Source organism: Microtus ochrogaster, chromosome 8 (assembly GCF_000317375.1).
Source record: "Microtus ochrogaster isolate Prairie Vole_2 chromosome 8, MicOch1.0, whole genome shotgun sequence".
Lineage (NCBI taxonomy): Eukaryota > Metazoa > Chordata > Mammalia > Rodentia > Cricetidae > Microtus > Microtus ochrogaster.
In genome coordinates, this window is record NC_022015.1 from 70459858 (window position 1) to 70474506 (window position 14649).

At 39.5% G+C, this 14649-nt stretch overlaps 1 protein-coding gene across 3 annotated transcripts in view; it reads right to left on the reverse strand.

Annotated features, from left to right (window-relative positions):
• The window catches only part of Hpse2 (heparanase 2 (inactive)), a 627972-nt gene that overhangs the window by 140307 nt on the left and 473016 nt on the right, over positions 1-14649 (reverse strand). For all 3 annotated transcript variants that reach the window (XM_005352317.3, XM_005352316.3, XM_005352315.3), the window contains one exon: positions 12851-12944. In XM_005352317.3, coding sequence (XP_005352374.1) covers positions 12851-12944 — 94 coding nt within the window. The remainder of the gene's footprint in view (positions 1-12850; positions 12945-14649) is intronic.

Consider the following 14649-nt stretch of genomic DNA (forward strand, 5'->3'; position numbering starts at 1 on the left):
TTTAAGGATTTCTTTAAAACACTGAGGCATTTTCAAATACTTTAACACTTCAACAAACAGTAAGCACCTGCTAAATGCTAAGCAGACCTCTGGGGCAGGTGTGCTGTCACTGATCTATTGTCATCATGCAAGGAGACTAACAACAAGTAAACAAGCAAATATCAGGAATTCAGGTGATAAGAAGAGCCAGGAAGAAAACAAGACACTAAAATGCTAGGTAGGAGCTTGTCAGGAATGAGAAGGATGCTTTAGAGAGTGGTTCATGAAGAGCACTCTGCAAGGCTGCATCTGAATTGAGACTTGGTTAAGAGGAAGCCAGGACATTAATGTTTTCAAAGGAACAGCACAGAAAAAGATGTGAGGTGAAAACAGGACCATTGCCTGTAGCACCAAAAGAAGGCCATCTGGAGTACAGTACATAAAGAGACGAAAGGTTGGACAAATGAGGTCACAGAAGAAAGGAGGGTGCTTTCATTCTGAGTGTGATGGAGGCTATTGGAGGGATTTAAGCAGGAGAGGGGTCTGATCTGACTTATGTCAGATCATTGTAGCTGCTATGAGGTCATACATATGTCTTAAAAGGATTGTAAAACCTGTAACATGATATACAAATTAAAGGTTCTGTTATTTCTATGACCACTTTGAGCTTTAATGTCTTTATACATAGATGGAATAATACCTGACAGGATTGTACTAAGGATCCCAGCTGTTTGACAAAGAATAAATAACACGAGGCCAATGACAGGATAATCCTGAGCTAGTGGAATGGGATGTGGACCCAGAGGGTGAACACAGATTTATAAGAGCCCTTTAAGATGATGCATGCATTCAGAGAACTAGTCCAGATATTCCTACAGTTTGGCAGGGGGATTCTGAACCATTCATGATGCTTACAGGAAGCCTTGAACTATGATCTGCTTGAGAACAGGGAAACCCAGTCATTTTTTCTTTTTTTATATTTATTATTTTTCAATTGTGTGTGTGTGTGTGTGTGTGTGTGTGTGTGTATGTGTGTGTGGGGTTATGCGTATGAGGATGCAGATGCCTGTGGATGCCTCTGGCCTTTGATCTTCCTGGAGTTAGTTACAGGCAGTAGGGAGCTCTTTGATGTGGCTGCTGGGAACTGAACTTGAGTCCTCTGGTCCAAGAGAAGTACTTGGTCTTAATTACTTAGCCATCTCTCTACCACACCTTTCAGTCTTATTTTCTTACGTGTAGAGTTTCTTTAAGAGTACCTGGCACAGAACTGGGGCTTCACTGAAAATAGGGCTCTAGTCACACGTTGGGCGTGATAGAATACCAGACCTGCCCTTGTATTAGCTCACAGTAAATTCCCTCTTGAAGGAAACTGTATGTCTTAAGAAACGGTGATTAAACAAGTCAATGAATCAAAAGTCCTGTGCTGCTTGCAAATACAAATTCAGAGATTAGTAAAAATAAAGACGTGCAAGGAAAACCTGTCAGAACACGTGAGACCGAGGCAAGAACGCTGCTTATTTCCTTTTTGTTCTCAGAGCTGAGGATACAAAGCACATGGTCACCTTTCATGGTCACCTGGGTTCAGCCTCAGCTAGTTCTTCCTGTAGCATTGTGATAGGTGAGGTAGTATTTAGTGGTTGTTAATGGCCTGGGCTCCAGAGACAGAGTCCTGCCTTTCACCCTGGCCTTACTGTCTATTCACCATGTGACCTTGAATATTTAAAATTACTTCCTTGTATTCTAGTGTAGAATAGAATAGAATGTCCACCTCAGTGTATTTATGCTTTAACTAACTGGCATTTGTAAAAAGAACTTGAAAAAAGGTCCTGGAGTATAGTAAGCACTTAAGCCCAAGTATTTTCTGGATTTCTCTCCTTGTTCAAGGTACCTGAATTTGTGTTTGAGAAATTTAATATCAGCATTGATTGCTCTTTCTTCAGATAAGTAACTTGGGTTAATGGATAATATCTCAGATAAATGTTAAGCAGTAGGAGAGAGCAGTTTAGGATTTAAAACACACATGAATAATCCACACAAGCATAACTAGCATATATATGTATATGGAGTTTAATTAGAAAATACTCAACCACTTTCAGCATAAGCATCCTGTTATCCACACAAATGAAAACTGCACAGTGAGGTAAAACTTGGATACAAACTAAAGCAGTTATCTGACCAGGGAAATATTCCTAAAGGCACTTAGGAATATTGTTGAAAGTTCAAGGAGTCAACAGGAATGAGCAAATGCTTTCTATGCCTTTTCTGTTGAGGACATGGGAAATTTGGTGAATTGGGAGTCTTCCAAGAACAGAGAAGGCCAGCATGGTGAAGTGTGGTGGTGGTATGGATGCTGATGCTGGGTGCTGGTTGAGCTTGGGGAGAAAATCAGCTTGGGCTGACCAGGATAAAAATCAAACAAACAAAAAGGAAAAAAAAACCAGAAAAAGCAGATGGAACCAGCTGCAAAATTCCCTTAGAAAATGAAACTCTAAGAAACCAAGGGCTATAGTTCACCACTGCGGTTTTCTGAGTAAATATGATTCTCCCTGTGCTGGAAGAGAGAAAAGGAGAGGTCTCTGGGAAGTGAAGGGCTCCGGTGAGAAATGATGTGCCAGTGAAGGTTACTCTAAGGGTAGCCCTAGTGAGCATAGGAGGCTGGCTGCCCAGCTCCCTCCCAGCTCTTTGTTCCCCAAATCAGCCCAGGCCCCTGTGGTCAAAGCAGCGCTGAGGCACCCAGAGAAAAGCCCAGTAAGCGGCACCAGTTGCTCTCTCTGTCTGCTGAAGGCAGAGAGGCAGAAGGGTAGGGTTTCCAGATTCTGTCTCTTACATTTCCGAGACATGGACTCAGTGAGAATGTTTGGTTATGCAGACACACTGAGGTGGGGATGGGGGTTGGGGGAGGGAGAGAGTAGAGAAGAGGTGTGAATGTGTGTGGGGGGGTGGGGAGAGCACACTTAGGAAAATATTCTTGATTTTTCAAAAATAAAATAGGAACATAGCCATTTACGGGGCACATTTTCAAACCTCGTCTTCCTCTTCCTGTAGTTCCTTGATATCCTGCCTCCAAAGCTGTAATCTAAGTCTTTGAAAAGACTCCTGAGGACCTGGCTTCAGGCGTTGGCTGTGCGAGAGATGGTAGCATTGCTGCAGCAGACATGTTGTTTATGGTTATCCAAACCAACACCTTCCTTAATGAGAAAGGAAGCAATAAAACAGGAACAGTGGACAGGCCAGCTGGGCTAATCAGCCCTGGCAGGGGGCCCACCCTCCAAAAGAAGCTGGAGCACATTAATTCCAGGATCTCATGGACTTGGGAGCCAACCTTCCCCTGAACTTCACAAGAGCAGTTGCTCTCTACCCAGAGCGAGCCTCCTATACTGCTGGTCACAAAGGACTGCTTTTAGGAAGTCTCTTCTTCTCGGTCTTTTCAAGCACCATTTAATATATATATATATTGTGTGTGTGTGTGTGTGTGCTACCATGTGCATGTGGAGGTCAGAGGACAAGTTAAGGGAGTCAGTTCTCTCCTTTTCAACAAGTTGGTTCTAGGGGCTGGACTGTGGTGCAAGTTTTGGTGGCAGGCGCCTTTACCCGTTGAGTCATCTGGTTGGTCTTCAGTAAGCTCCTTACACCCTACCTGTGTGTCTTCCTTGCATTTCAGCAGTCTGGACTCTTCACTGTTTGTGAGTTGTCAAGGTGAACTCTTGATGTTGTTTGTTTTGTCCACTCTTTGTGTGTAGTTATGGATTTGACGCTACCAACTTTACTGGAAGAGGAGCAGAAAAAGTTGACTCTTCTTCCTCTCTGTTCCTTTCTGAGTTTGGACCTCACAATTTCTTTCTTTGTCTTCCTGCTGTTCTCTTCTTTCTTTTCTGGACTAGCCTCCACTCTGCAGTCCTTTGTTAACTTTGGGATCCCTCCCCAGTTTCTCATTGCATTGCCAGCAGTGGGAAGCAACCATTTTTTTGTTGTTGTTCCTCACTGAGAGAGAGAGGTCTGTTTGATTAGCAGAGAGATGAACAATAAGCAGAACAATAAATAACTTGTTTCTGATCTTACTGCAATTGGTGACTGTGGACCACAGGTTAGGACTTTGACTGCTTTATTTATGATGGTATTTACCACCACACATAACCAGCGCGTAGCTACCCAGTCTCCATTCCTTCCCCATAAATCCCATGCAGGATGGTCTTACTGCTTTAGAAAAATGTCTTATACTTTTGTTGCTTGTTTTCTTTCACCTGCCCCTCTCACCCATGCTCTCTGTTAGTTTTTTTCCAGGATTATTTAAAATCATTTTCTTTATGAAATAAATAGTCCTCAACTCCAGGAAGTTTTTTTTTCTAAGTTCCAAAGTTTTTGAACCTATCTCTGATTTTGATCTTATTGTGCAAAAATGTAACTTTATATATTTCTCTTTTTTCATGTCTCACGGATTTCTTGATAATGATTTACTCAGCAAATGAAGATATTTTTTGATGAAAAGACTAAGTTTCAAAGAAGACAACTAACAACCCGCAGCTAGCAAGGGCAGATACCACACACCCACTGCTTCAGTTTATAGTTCTGTTACCTTCTGATGCAATTTTGCTACTTGAGGAGAACCACAAGACTTTGCTTGCCTAAGCTGCCTCCATATTTAAAATGTTCTTCTTAAATTAGATAAGCTGGGCTTTTCTGAGCTGAGTCACTCCAATATCTCAACACATTCCTCTTATTTATGCTGTCTCTTGTCTATGTCATTTCTTTCTATTCTCTTTCTCCTACAGAGTACCATATTTGCCCAGGTTTTTGTATTCGAATGACTTCTTAGTCTGTTTCAGTGATATTTTTGGGATTTAAGATTTTACCCTCTGTTCTTATCCCAAATTAAAGAAAAAAACAACTGAATGAAATTGAGACAACAAATATTAAAATAAGAACACATAGACAGGATGAAGTCAGTTAGGAGGCAGTGCCACTTTGAGCATATGAAAGAAAATAAGGAAGAATATTCCAGAGTCCTAAAGCAATGAGAAGTGATAGTGAAGACAGGACAGAAAGAAGTTACTGGCTGCTCCCTTTCCCCATCCTTTTCTCTGACTAACCAATATTTCAGGCTACTGAATGCTTTGCCACTCAAAGCCAGACTCCACCAATATCAGTAGTGATTTTATTTTTGGTTAGGACAAGCACTACAATCCTCTTCCTTCCATGCTGAAATGTTGCAAGATCTCAAGTTGCCACTTCTCCTGAGGATGCTTTTGACTCTAAATGGCTATTGCCCCAACCGCCCACAGGTGGCTTATCCTTCCACACTGCATTTCCTCCCACTGTCCCTCTCTACAGAACGTGAATGGAGCGCAATGCATCAAAGTCAAGTTTTGAAAAGCCTTGTTCCCTTCCACCATCACTTGTCTGACATCACAAAAGCTTTAATAGTCCCATCCAAATCTCACTTCCAAGGCAGTCACCTCATATCAACTAATTGTGGGGTCACACTGGTGGTCTTTCACTAAGAACGCTGCTATTTTTCTTTGAAAACTTTTCTAATCCTGGGTGGTTAGAAAGAAATTTTGCATAGGCTACAAAAGAAATGGTTAACAGATGTCAAATTTAGAATAGTGTAATGGCTGGCCATGGGTTTAGTGAAGTGGGCCTGAGTTTGAACTCTCTTTTTACTACTTAGGAAGATCTGTAGCCTTGAGCAAGTTACAATAGATTAGTAATGCATGACTGACATTTGCAACCAAAAGGTAACATGTTTTGTAAAATAATAATCTATATTTCATAATTTAATGCTTTTGAAATCAGAGTGTTTACATAAGCATCATCAACTGAAACCTGTCTGCAGTTTACCCCATTTGCTTCTAGCTGTTATTAAGCTAATGTTGTAGTCTATAAATACCTGTGTCTAAAAATCAAAGCCATTAAAGTTAATAAAATGGCAAGGATGAATACCTTGAAACCTTGGCACTCTTCTGATCAGTGCCTTTTGGGCTAGCTCCTTCTATAATACCATGAGTGCCTCCCGTGAAGGGCAAACGCTAATTTCTCCTAGGTCATGCTTTTCTATCTGCATGGACGGAACATGTGGCTCACACTGGCTCATTTACTTGGGGATCACAGAGCTTAAGCGGCTAAATCCTCACTTTCACAGGCAGCTGTCAGTGTCCTAGAAAAAACCCACTATGGTGTTCACAGGCCATAACACCATAACTTTGCAAAGTGGCTTTGCTTTCTTTCTCTTAAAGCGGTCCCTATTGTATAAGATATAAGGACCATAATATTTGGGTCACCCAAGTCACTAATGTGCTGTACTTTGTATTTGCGGTTCTCAGTGTATTCTTCCTTTGTTGTGCTTTCTTGGCTTGTGTTTCTGTTCCTCTTCATTGATAGCTACTCTTGAGAAGGTATCTTCTATTTAACACTAATATCTTAGTGTGGAGTTCAACCAGGGTATCTGTCATCTTGCTAGATTGCTTAATATGTCACATAATATTACTGAAATGAAATAAAATAGTGTTTTCTAAAACAGAATATCTGATATTTAGAAGCAGATTGCACTGCTATTTGGAATTCAAAGATAACACATAAATGACACACTTCTGCCATGCCTGTGTATAGACATAACTCACAGGGGTCTCTACATTAATTTACTTATCTCCAGAACCACTCTATGAAGTTAACAGTTGACTGAACTTTCGATGTGAATAGCAAATGTTATTTATTTGCTACTTTGATTTTATCTTGGTCATCCATCCCCAGTTCCTTTGTGTTTCCATCTCTCCAATATTTACTGAATATCTGCCAAATGCTACACACTGGGACAGTATAGAAAAGATTCAGCATTGTTAAATGATAGAATGAATTAAAGACTGGTTTCATAAACACTGATTTTATGGTGATAACTACCATTCTTATCCTATTAATGTTTATATTTTCTAGTTTTTCTCACTAAAGAATAACATTATCATTATTACTCCTTTAATTGTGCTTATATTTTGTCATCTTCAAAAGTAACTAAATTTGTTGGTATATTAAAAAGTGGACAGATTGAAAAACTGGAAGTTTCACTGAGAACAAAAATTTCTTTCTGTGTGTTTATTAATTTACCTGAATTATTTATTATCTACCTTACTTCCATGACCTTACATTTAAGATACATGAGAAGCAGCATAATATCATTGTATTTATTTAGACTTCAAAAGAGTTGACCTTTCTTGGAGAAGGGAGGCCACTTGTTGGTTCCTGGCCACCCAGCTAGCTTAGACCCAAAATAATCACACAGAAACTATATTATTTAAATTATTGCTTGGCCCATTAGCTCTAGCTTCTTATTGGCTAACTCTTACATATTAATTTAACCCGTTTCTATTAATATGTATATGATCATGAGGCTGTGGCTTACTGGTTAAAGTTCCAGTGTCTGTCTCCAGTGGGGCTACAAGGTGGCATTTGACTCTGCCTTCTTTCTCCCTACATTCAGCTCTGTCTTCTCCACCTACCTAAGTTCCACCCTGCTATAGGTCCAAAACAGTTTTTTATTTATTAACCAATAAAAGCAACACATAGACAGAAGGACCTCCTACACCATATCTTTATACAATAACATAGTAGATGATTAAAGACTGTTATTAGCATCCATTACCACTTATATATCTAGTCTATCAAGACCTTCTCACAATCAATTTCTAAGTAAACCCATACTTCAGATGTGGGATGTCTTGTTAAACTTAACTCCCATACTTCTCTTTCCTTCAGTGGGCTCTTTCCTCAAATGTGGGTATGCTCTGTAATCTCTAAGACATTCTTGTCTCTTCTAGTTAAAGCTTCCCTCTTGCCTTGACTCCTGCCTTCAGGGGATACCATTGGTGAACAAATGGATCTGCTAGGGTCATCAGTCTGGCACGCAATTCCACACATCCTTCTTTTCTAAGGGAAAAAACACGCCTGATGTTTTCCTCTCTCAGGTAGCGGTAACTTACTGGAAGGACACGAACTGTGTGTGTGTGGCTGTTTCAGAGATCTGTGCTTCATGTAATGTTTAGCATTTTAAACTCAAATTAACTACTTAATAAAAATTGAGAGAAGCATAAAAACAAGAATGATAATGGTCTTGGTTGGACCACATAGACCCTCTACTTATCCCCACACATCTATCAGTGGCTCCCAAACAGCTCCCTATGGAGAGCTATCAACTAGAGGAGTCCTTTTCCTGTAGGTGCTGACCTGCAGATCACTCCTCTGGAAGACTTCCCCTGGCTTCTCCTCTACATTGTCAGATGGAGACATGCCATGATGAGTTCCCATCTCACACTATTACAGCCATCATTGTACCTTATTATCAACATGCTTCATCAGCTGCTTCCCCACTGGACTAGACGGTCTTTGAGGACCAGCACCACATTAGTTTTGCTCACCACTGTATTCTCAGAAGTCTGGAAAATACTACAAATGGCACAAATAGTTGATAAATGAATGGAGAAGGATAGAAAGGAAGGAGGAAGAAATTAAGTTTTCAAATATTGAGGAAGCCCACTGTAGTTTATTTGATAATCAAACTACAGTCAGATGGACAGTACTGGTGGAAATACTTTCCTCCTGACTGGGATTTCACCAACTCCTTCCTGTGCTTATTGAATTGCTGAAAATAATATAAAAAGTGCTATTTCCTCCTCTGATTCCTCCAGGAGATGAAGACACAAATCACAGAGTCCAAATGAGTTAAGCCAAAGTGGTTCTTCTTGGTTCTTACGTCATTGTTTTGGAGCTAGCCCAGTTTTCCGCACTATACCATCTGCATTGTGTCCTAAAAGTCTCTCACTTTTCCCATTTGACCTGTCTCTGCATTGTGAGTCTCGATCTTTCCTTTGACTCACCTCCCAATACAGATGATTATTCTTGTTCTAATGGAAAGGAACATGTGCTCATCCAAAGGTGTGGGTTGTCCAGACATTTCACTGGTTTCCAAACGTATCATATAGATTTTCTTCTAACCTGATAATTCACTAAGTGCTGAGAAAACAGAATTCTTGTCTAAATGGCAAATTTAGTTTTTACTCAGTCCAAATTTGGAAACCACAGCTGCTTTTAGCAATTGAGTCATTGCCTTTCAGGTGCCAAAAATATCACCTATTAAATTCTCCAGGGTTCAAAGACAGAGGAAATAGAAAAAAGGCAAAGAACAAATGGAGAACAAAGAGTGTATGGAGTATTTCTAGTCACAAAAATTATTAAAATAAATGCAATAATTAACAAAATAACAGCAATAGCAACTAGTGTTCAATATGAATTAACAGACCAGCTGTGTGTGACCTTCCTAACTTCCTTAAAAAGGAGGGAACGTAAATTCTTAGCATCTTCACTTTCTAGGTAAAGAAATAAAGCCAAGATATTCTAGCTTTCAGTCCCAACTAAGGTGACAGCTGCCACCAGCTGAGTAAAAACGATTTCTGATTAATATTATGCGACAATCTTTTTGCACCTCATCCATCAAATCTTCCAGCTAAAAGTTTCAGCTACCATGGGGCAGAGAAACATTGCTATGCTCTGTGCAAATCCCAGCTTCTCTGTTCCATCACATAATAAATGCTGTTCTTGCCATTGTTTTGAAGTGATTGCTTACACAGCCATAGAACGCCAGAATAGGGGCTGTGATTTGAACGGATCTCTCTGTTCTGGGTATGTTACGTTCCTAATGGCCAAAAGGTGATGCTGATCCTGCTGGTAAGGCTATCCCTTACTTCCAGGAGTCTTCTACTTATATGTCCTTTCTCCTAAGGGGATCCACTATTCTTTCCTGAAGTAGGTCACTTCAAGGGCATCAGGGACATTTTAAAAGGTTTGAATCTCAATTTTCCATAGGGTTTTTGTTCTTTAGCTAAAATTCGTGGGGCCCTATATGAACCAGGAAGTAAGCTTTGCTCTTTTGCTCTTTTGCTCCTTTAGTTCTGTGATGGTTAAGGGCTATGGAGTGGTAAAGCGTGAAGTGGAGATAGAATCCCTTCATCTCTGACTTAACTTACACTCACCTGCTACCCTTAAAATCATGAATACAGTTAGAACCGTCTCTCTTGGCACAATATTATTACTAACAACAATCTTTTAATTAGGTTCAAAGCTAGAAGAATCCAAAATAAAGAGACTTGACTATCTTGCACATTGTTGTAATACAAACACTTAGAAGGCTGTCTGAAGCATATTGCAGGAGAATTAACTTACAAGTAAAGGAATAAAAGAAAATTCCTTCCAGAGAGCAACACTTAAATTAGCACAGTGTGTCTAAAAAATTGTAACATTCTGTAGGTTAATTTTTGTTTGCTTTTGAGGCTGGGTCTCATTAGCCAAGGCTGGCTTCCAACTCATGGTTCTCTTGCCTCAGCCTCCCAGGGCCTCGGTTATAGGCATGCATCACCATGATCAATAATAGTTTGATATTCTGTTGCACCAGGCAACATGTTTCAACGTAGTCAAATATTAAAACTTAAAACTGAATTCCTTGAGGCCACATATTATTCTATTTTGTATCTCTAGTATCTGGCACTTTGCCTGGTGCTAGCAATACTTTCCACTAACTGTTGTCAAACAGACTGGCAGAAATATTTCAGATCATTTAGTTCTTCTTGCCTAATAGAAGACAGTTATAGAAAAAGGTTCTGGCCAATGTCCCTGGTCCCATGGTGATTACATTGGGATACAGAAACTCAGAAGTCTTGAGAGTTCTCAGGTTCTAACACTCCCTAAGAACAAGTGAAAATGGAGGTTGTATGTTATTTGAGTATGACATTAGTATGAGAATATAAAAAAGGTTCAGATTTCCACTTTAGTTCTCAATGGTGCTTCTCTGTGACGGCTTCAAATAGAACTTTCTTTCAGAGATAGTTTTAAATATGAACCATTCATTTGTCTACTTATTCATTCACCCAGCATTTACAGAGGAACTACTTGTTGAGAAGTGTTTTATCTGTTCAAAAGAATAGCTGAGTGCAAATTTCTGGAAAAGAACTTTACTGGATGGCAGAAGACATTGTATTTTGATGAGATCCAATGGAAACTGTAGACATCAGATCCTCATTATTTAGAATGAATGAATCTAGTATATCTCAAAATGTGACCCTATGACATGTAATACAGAAAATCAGTAGACAGATGCCTATTCAAGGTAGAGCTCTAAGATTTACGTTAGCCACACTAAACCAGAGTTTCAGGAACAAGACTCGACACATTATTATGAGCAGCGTTAGTTATTTTGATTAGCTCACTAACTAAAGGGGTCTGGCTGGAAAGGCCTACATGCAATTGCTTAATATGATTTAGTTTCCTCTTCCATTTTACAAAAGTCAACTCCTACAAAGCTGATTCTAGGATACTAAGAATGATGTAAATATGGATCAGAATCATTAGCTCTCAAAACCAAGACTTCAATGAGCATGAGCAATGATTATCTCCTTAAACTAGCCCCAAGTGAATCCCCGGGGAAAAGAAACAAGCAAACTTGCCATTGAAGAAGCCCTTTAAATAAAAATAAAGAGTTCCATTTAATTTTAAATGTATGACAAAGTTGGATGGATGAAGAAAATGTCTATATTTTTGTTGTTTGTTTTAACGAACCTTTAATATGATTCCCATGTGGCATTTTTATTCTTTGAATTTTACTTTTTGTTTTAATTAATTTATAACAACTGCACATATTCATAGGATACTGTGCACTATTTCAGTTTTTATAATGAAGATTTTCACCTCTTCGTTATTTCTTTACATTCAGAGCCTCTGAGCTTCCTTCTAGGCATTGATAAGCTATGTCACCGTGACTAGGTACCTTGCTATGCTGGAGATATTGTAACATGATCGGGGCCTGCTTGGTGGGGTTTTGTGTCCTGCCCGGTACCCCACAGCTGGCAAACCCCAAAGAAAAATCACACAGAGATCTCTATAAGTTATAAAGCTGATTGGCCCATTAGGTGAAGCTACTTATTAGCTCTTGTAGCTTATATTAACCCATTATTCTGATCTATATTAGCCATGTGGCTCAGTACCTTTTTTAGTGAGGCAGATCATATCCTGCTGCTTTGGTGATCTGGGCAGGAGTGGGAGGAATCAACTTTCTCCTTCCCAGAATTCTCCTGTTTTCATTGCATTATTTTTACTTTCTGTCTGGTTTTTCTGCCTATACTTCCTGCCTGGTCAATCAGCGTTTATTTAAAACATGACTGACAGATTACAGACAATTTTCCCGCATCCAAGATATGAGTGCATTTCCCATCACTCACTGTGTTGTGATTTTATCCCACTTCTCTATTCGCTCCCCTCTCTTCTCTTCTAGCTTCTGCCATTTTCTATTTGAGTGAATTGTTTTACCTTTTCCACAGGGAAGGGAACATGCAGTATTTGTCTTTCTCCAGTTCCATCTACTTTGCTGGAAATGACAGAATTTCATTCTTCATTGCATAAGAAACCTTACACTATTTCTTTATCCATTTGTCCACTGACAGATACCTTGGTTGATTCTCTATCTCAGTTATTTTCAACAGTGCTACAGGAAGTCTGGGAGTACAAGTAGCTCTTTGATATGATGGCATGTTTTGGTTGTGTAGTTCTTTGCCTGGTTTTTGAGACATTTCTGTATTATTCTCTATGTGTGTGTACCGGATCCTTACCCATGAAATCATTCGTTAGAACAGCTCTAGATCTTGGTGTGACAAATATAAACTCTTCTAACTGAGGAAAACAATAATGACCCACAAGCATCACTGAAAAAAGAGGACGTGGCCACATCCATCTGGAATCTCTTCCTACCCTGGTTCCCACAGCACTAAATTCCAGCTGAAACCCTATGACCTTTTCCTTGTCATTCTTCCAAATACATCAGTCCACAGATAATTTTACTCACTTTCTGAATTTTCCTAATCTGGTCAGAGAGTGTGTCTAAGAGACGAGTTTTCAGGAAGTCCATCACCTTGACCACTCGGCCATCAATGTAGCAACTGGAATAAAAATAAAATAAGAGTCAGACAAAATCCTGACCTGGGGACTAGAAATAAACTTCCCTTCCCAGAAGTCTCTGACTCCTGAGGACACAGCCTAGGATTGTACCTGAGCTTTCATATCCAGATAGGTTTTGATTTGGTACTTTTCAAGCAAATAATATACTTTTAATTTTTTCTGTTTCCAATCCCATTTGCCAGTTACCATGACTTTTTTCAGACTTGCTCAGGTAAGCACCCATTTCTTGCTCTCTGGGAATGGACAGATATTTCAAATCCAAATTGGGTAATTGGGGAAAAGTTACTTTTTCTCTTGGGAAAGGGATTTAGCCTTCAATCTCATGGCTGTCTCTATCTTTACCTTAAAGCAATAAAGGCATGGGAGAGTTTCAAAGGAACACCCAAACATTTGCTAGGTTTCTACTTTTAAATAAGAAAATAAACAACAGAACAAAATTCTGATGCAGTGCAGTAAGTCTCAATGACCTTATATGAATGAATGAGTGAGAAAATGGACAAACAAATGCTAAGAAATCCACACACCAGCCCCAAAGTTCTCCCCTGAAATAACAGGGCTGCTGCTTATTTGTTTTACTTTCAGTCTGGTTTTCATTAGGAGCTTAAGGGAATCATCACACTGCATTGACACTGTTGTGAACATTTGACCAAACAGGCCCATCCCAACTTACGTGGGCCTCTTTTCTGAACCACTTATTCTGAAAACTAAGCAGACACGAGGTCTGGGTTAGGTGACCTTCATTACCTAGAACCCTGCCTTAATCTTGGTAAAACTTGGACTAAATGAAAATTTAAGCGCTTATGATTCCCATTTGCCTAGCCTAATCCACTAAAGTCTCATTGGTTGATAACTAAATATGATAGATTTTCTTTCATTTGAAATAAAATATCTACCCACCAGTGCACACAGACCTCCATGAAAGCCCTTCTTAATGTTAATCCCCATTATAGCACATGATACATGGGATGAGCAGGCTTAAAAACCTGATATTGTAAACAGGAGCTCTGGCTGAGGGAAGGGAAGGAGACAGGTCTTACTCAGTCTCCTGTTGACCCCTCTCACCACCGTAAGATATTCCAAAGAACCCGATGTTTAAATGACTGACATGTTAAAAACAAACAAACAAACAAAAACCCCAGAGACATTTGAGTTCAGATCCCTGATTTCTACAGACCTCAGTTTTAGCATATTTAAACTAAAATTTTTATCTGTCTATCTATGTATCTATGTATCTATGAATGTATGTATGTATGTATGTATCTATCTATCTATCTATCTATCATGTATGTATGTATCTATCTATCATGTATGTATGTATGTATGTATCTATCTATCTATCTATCTATCTATCTATCTATCTATCTATCTATCTATCTATCTATCTATCTATCTACCTACCCACCCACCCAGTTGCCTATCTACCTACTTATCTATTATCTATCTATGATGGAGGAAGGTCATTGGTTAATTAAATAAAAAAGCTGCTTGCCCTGATAGGTTAAAACAGGAGGGAGGAGTAAACAGAGCAGAATGCTGAGAGAAAGAGGAAGTGAGGTCAGACTCCACAGCTCTGCTCTCGGGAGCAGATGCCTCAGAGAGACGCCATGCTCCCCTCTCCTGGGAAGATACACTCCCGGTAAGACCGGTGCTCACTAAGACCGGTGCTCACAGATTATTAGAGATGGG